The sequence below is a fragment of the Hipposideros armiger genome, unplaced genomic scaffold (genome assembly GCF_001890085.2).
Source record: "Hipposideros armiger isolate ML-2016 unplaced genomic scaffold, ASM189008v1 scaffold_154, whole genome shotgun sequence".
Taxonomy (NCBI): domain Eukaryota; kingdom Metazoa; phylum Chordata; class Mammalia; order Chiroptera; family Hipposideridae; genus Hipposideros; species Hipposideros armiger.
The window spans coordinates 2,455,138-2,460,572 of NW_017731504.1; the positions used below are offsets into that span (position 1 = coordinate 2,455,138).

At 41.0% G+C, this 5,435-nt stretch overlaps 1 protein-coding gene across 1 annotated transcript in view; it reads right to left on the reverse strand.

Moving 5' to 3' along the window:
- MORC1 (MORC family CW-type zinc finger 1) overlaps positions 1–3,269 on the reverse strand; it is a 193,247-nt gene extending 189,978 nt beyond the window's left edge. Inside the window, exon 1 of the mRNA XM_019651169.1 lies at positions 3,205–3,269. Within this exon, the coding sequence (XP_019506714.1) occupies positions 3,205–3,269 (65 nt within the window). The remainder of the gene's footprint in view (positions 1–3,204) is intronic.
- Positions 3,270–5,435: the final 2,166 nt, after the last annotated feature.

Below are 5,435 nucleotides of genomic sequence, written 5' to 3' on the forward strand. Positions count from 1 at the left end.
ATATATATATATATATATATATATATATATATATATATATATATATATATATATATATATATATATATATATATCCAGCACAGTGTGTATATTCTCTTAGTCAGTGGGGAGTGCAGTAGGCACAGTAACACGGGCCAATGCTACAGTGGTCCCTGGGGATGGTCCTGGGTGAATACAGGGACTCCAGAATTCAAATCCCTACCCCTACCTCCTGGGGCCCAGTTTTTAGCTCCTTTCTGATAGCTGCTTTCTGTAGGGGGAGGGTGGGGAAGGGTGGACACAGGTAGGGTAAAATCCCCCTGAAGATGAAAAGTTTCAGGAGAGAGAGTAGCTTAGCTGAGCCACAGGGACCAGGCTCCTGTGTTAATTGGATCTGCAGGGCACTGGGGCACTCAGAGCTGACTTGGCCTTTAGGTCCTGATTGGAGATCTTCCTTACCAATCAATAACTGTCTGATCTTCCCCACATATCTTACCATGACAATATCCAAAAAATGCCTGAGATACTTTAGACACTCAAACTTTTGTTTGTAATGGAAAGTTTGCTAATATATTTTTTACTATTATCATAACCTTCCCATATCAAATTGCCAGACTTCTGTTATACAATAAACTCAAAGAATGTTGTAATTTTTTTTTAATAGAGCAAGCACAGCTTTTATCTATAACCAAAGCTGCACAACAGTTTTAGAATACTTTTTGGTTTTATTTATTTGATTGTTGAATTTAAATGATCTTTGTTCCACCATAAATATAACTATAAAGTAATGCAAAACTCCAACATGTAGAAGAAATGAGCCTTTGATGTGATGTCAGGGAACTTTTATCGTCAGCACAACACTCTACCATCTTTTTATTGTAGCTTGAAATTTCTTCAACAAGGCATAAAGCCTTTCATTTCACAGATACTGCTGGGAGAAATGCTGGGGTGTGGCAGAGAAGAATTACTGAATGAGGGCTGAATGTAGGAGTAGCTAGTTTCAAGGTTCCAAGTTGAAAAACTGATGTTATCCTGTTCTTAGGCTCGGGGGCGTTTGTTGGATATCTTTACCTTGGATGGGGACTGGAGCAGTGTCTAGAGGGATGGTTTGCTCTTAGACCTTATCCTGGTGTGTGATTAGTGATGGGGCATCGTTCTGGGTCTAGTGACTGATGGTATGTAATGCTGTTGGAAAACATTACATCAACAACAGCAAAATGCCAGCAAGCTTTGATATAAAGTATGCATATGGGGTTTGAGAATCCACATCTCTCAGGTTTCCAAATTCCACACCTTTCCATCCCAAACCATTCAGTTTTGGTGTGGCACAGCGGGGACTGAGTCATTGTTTTTAGAGCCTGAATCCTTTCCACAGTAGCTTCCTGACTTTTCATCAGTTTCTGTAACATGCTTCTTTCAGTCTCTCTTTCTTTGGGGGGACTATTTTGCTATAATTCTTCCTCTTGTGCCTCCCCAGTCCTGGAAGAAGTACTCTCTATCCTCTGATTGCTAACCACCAAATTAGTAAATTGGGTTGTTGTCTCTATTCAAAACACTGCTTCCTGACAAAGCTAATCACCCTATCATTTAAGGGACCCTGCCTCCCAACACCAGGTAGCTTCTCACCCACTAAGAGTGAGAGTGATATTTGGAATGAATATCACCACTCCAAAAAACGACATTTCCTTTTTCTTGTACATAACTCTTACAGATAAAAATCCCCGTCAATATCAGAGGTGATGGATAATTATCATAAGCACCTTCCCACTGGCAGACCCTGTCCCCAGAAAGTCGTGCCACCATATGCCAAGGAGTTCAAGGGGTTGGGCTCATTAGACTTGCTGGGTTTATTAAATTTTGGCTCACATTATTTTGTTAACTTAGGAGTTTAAAATTTTTTCCAAGACAGGTAGGTGCATGATAGAACAGTATAGAGTTGTTCATATATTTATCCCTCTTCTGTCTTTTACCATCCCCTATGGCAGAGGCACATACCCGATCTCTGTCATGGTCTTGTTTTTCTATTTGTATCTTAATCAGACCATGTGTTAGACTGAGTCCTAATGTTGCTTCTTCTTTCTGGGTTTGTAGTCTTTTTTCCTTTTCCTCATCTTCCTTTTCAGGACTAACCCTCTATTCATTTTTCCATCTAACATCCCCCCTCTTTATGGCATCATAATTCTCATCAAGAGTAACCAAATGATTATTAATCCTAAGCAGAAAGTCTGATGGTCGTGAAGAACATGACATTCCTCTAACACAATGGGGACAAGAGGTCAAAAGAGGCTGAGATTATATAACCATTATACCTCTATTTCTTATGGGAAGCCTCTGTATGGGGATAATCACAAATTCAATAGCTTTGGAGCATGTACAAAATTTGATTTTCTAGTTCCAAAGCCTAATAGTCTCAGGTTTGCTTGATAAATATAATGAATAACGAAGAAAAAAGTATAATAATGCATTTAATGCCGATTATATGACCAGGAATAAACCAAATAACCTAGTTTGAAGGCTCATATTAAATCTGTGAAGTTTTTCTGAATAGCCTCCTAAAAATGAAACCAGTGCTGTCGTGGTATAAAACGCCCCTTGCCAAGCTCCCTGACTTACTCTTGCCCATTTGTACCTCCCCTGATACATTTTCCCTCTGTGAAAAAAAAAAAAATGAATCCAGCAACATGTTGGGCAACCTCAGTGGGAATGGGAAATAAAACTAAAATTTACATTTGCCTCAACACATTGGCCAGAGATATGAGTCATTTAAAAATCTTTGAATACCTAGGATGGAAACTGATTCAGGGGAAATAGAGGGAGAGGATTGCAGGAGAGCTCTTCTTTTCTTTCCCAAACCTCTCTTCCATCCAAGANCAACTTTAATCTTTAAAATGTCAACGTTGGACAGAGAAATCACTCAAGATAGGCAACCTTGGTCGAAGGAGGGTTCTGCTGACCTACAATTAGTTTATTGAGTGTCAATGTGGGGACTTTCTACCACTTGGTATTAGTGGGGGAAAAAAAACCAAAAGAGTTTAGTCTGGCCCAGAATATATATTTTTATCACTTTTCATTGCTTTTCTTTTTAAAGAACTTTAAATAAATATTTCCATAAACTAATGATACTAAGCTCATTTTTTTTTTCAAATTGGTATTTCACTAGGAGATGGACCAAACTCTTCACTGTGTGGAGACCCTCCCCCACTCGGACTCTACCCAGGCACTCACGAGTTGGCGTGGATGAAATCCAAATGCAGCTGGGCCCGCCTCAGAGTAGCATACTTGTCACCCATGTCCTGGAACGCAACCTGTGCCGCCCTAAAAGACACCCTAAAAAACACCGCCGCCAGGCCGGACAACTGCACGCCCACGCCCACGCCCGCGCCCGCGCCCACGCCCACGCTTGAACACCTGGATGGGCAAACTCGGGCTCCCCCTGGCGACCAGAGCGCCAAACCCACCCTGCACTGTTAGCGAGGTTTCTGGCAAGATAAGTTGTTGCCTGGGCTTGGAGTCACCTTCTGAGCAAATGAGGCATCTGAGCTGGGCTCCTCTTCCCAAATTGAGTTTTATGTAACCTTCCTAGACAGTTGTTCCTATCATTCCCCAACTGGGCGCAAGACTGGTGTACAATTTGATCGGAAATGATTACACACGTAAACAATGTAAAGAATCTGGATCTCAAAAGGGAAACAAACTCATAGATACTGAGAACAAATTGATGGTTGCTAGATGGGAGAGGGTTTGGGGTGGGTGAAAAAGGGGAAGGGATTAAGAAGTACACATTGGCAGCTATAACAATAGTCACAGAGATGTGAAGTACAGCATAGGGGATATAGTCAACAATATTGTAACAACTATGTATGGTGTTAGATGGGTACAAGATTCACCAGGGTGATCACTTTGTAAGTTTTCCAAATGTCTAGTCACTATGTTGTAAACCTGAAACTATTGTATGTCAATTGTAATTGAAAAAGAAAATAAATATTTAAAAAGAACCTGGGTGGCGAGGTCCGGGAGCATAGGGAAGGGAAACAGGTAGTTCCCTTGTACTTGCACAGCTTGATACATAGAACCAGAGGTAAAGGTGGTCTAACCCCTGCACTTACCTTCCTGTGCCTCTTAAGTTAATCACGTTTTCTCCGGTTGAAGGAAAGAAAGAAGAAGAGAGATCAGCCAGAGAGAGAAAGGAAGAACTAAAGGCAGTCAGGAACAGCATTTGGGCTTTGAGGTAATGTGGAAGCTTGTGTTCTGTGGGAATCTGTCAGCTGACACTCAACTATTTGATGTGCTGGCCCAGCTCAAGGAATAGACATTCCGTATATTCCAAAAAAGAACTGGAGGTGGAAAGAGGGGAGGGCAGGGATGTGGCAGTTGGGGATAAATATAAGGAAGGGCTTCATACACCAGCTGTCCAAATGGTGTTAGTCACAAAGCCAAGTGCCAAAACCCAAGCTGAAGCAGGATTTAGCAAGGATGCTGTATGGAAGGAAAGGTGCTGGTTGGGATGAGAAATTTGTTGCCGTGGTTGACCTCTAAGAAATGTTCAAATTCATTCAATTTGGGGTTAGATGACTTGCAAGATATGGTAGTTCAGTAGTACTCAGCAGAGATTTTACATGATAGTTTTAAAACCAGAAATGACTATCTATTAAATAAAGAACCTGAATTGGATGTGTTTGTGATTTCCGGGACTCATACAGACAACAACACGGTCAAAAAAGAAAAAAAAAAATTGTCAGTTTTGGGATAGCCATTCTACTTCTAAAGAAAGCAGTTTATCAGCTGCTACATTTATAGGAATCAGGAGAGGAAGAGAGAATTTGAATGACAACCCAAAGGAACATGATGTTCTAGTTTAATCTGAAAACTGGAAGTAAACATAAACATTTCAAGTAATTTTTCCTGATTGGGCTTTTGTGCTAACAGTGGCTGATGTGGTAGTGTTTTGATTGCAACATTCTCTTTACTAAGCAACTTGAGTTATCTTTCCAATTTTTCCTTCCATAGAACTTCGCAAATATGATATTTTATTTTCATTTAATGGCCAAGAAAAGCTTGATGAGCCTCTTCTGGATTTATTTTACATCCCCAACTTCCAGCTGCTGTCTCAAAGCAATTTATTGTTGGGAGGGCACCAGAGCCACTAGCCTGTAATTAGTAAAGGCTATAATATCTCATTTCTACCAGAAGTGAGGGTGTGATCATCGTAGAAGCACTCCTAATAATCTGAGCAGAGCCCTTCTAAAGTAAGGGGCCAGCCCCAGAACCTTAGACAGTACTGGCTGGCCCAGAAGATAGGCCCACATGGAGACCTGTTAGATGGTACTAAAAAGGAGGCTTGAGAGTCATTGCGCACAATCCACCAGAAGCCTTTTCCCCTTCCTCATTTCAACTCCATTTAGCCACCCTCCAGTCATAAAGGTAAATCCAGTTCCTCCTCAAGGTATCCTTCTGGA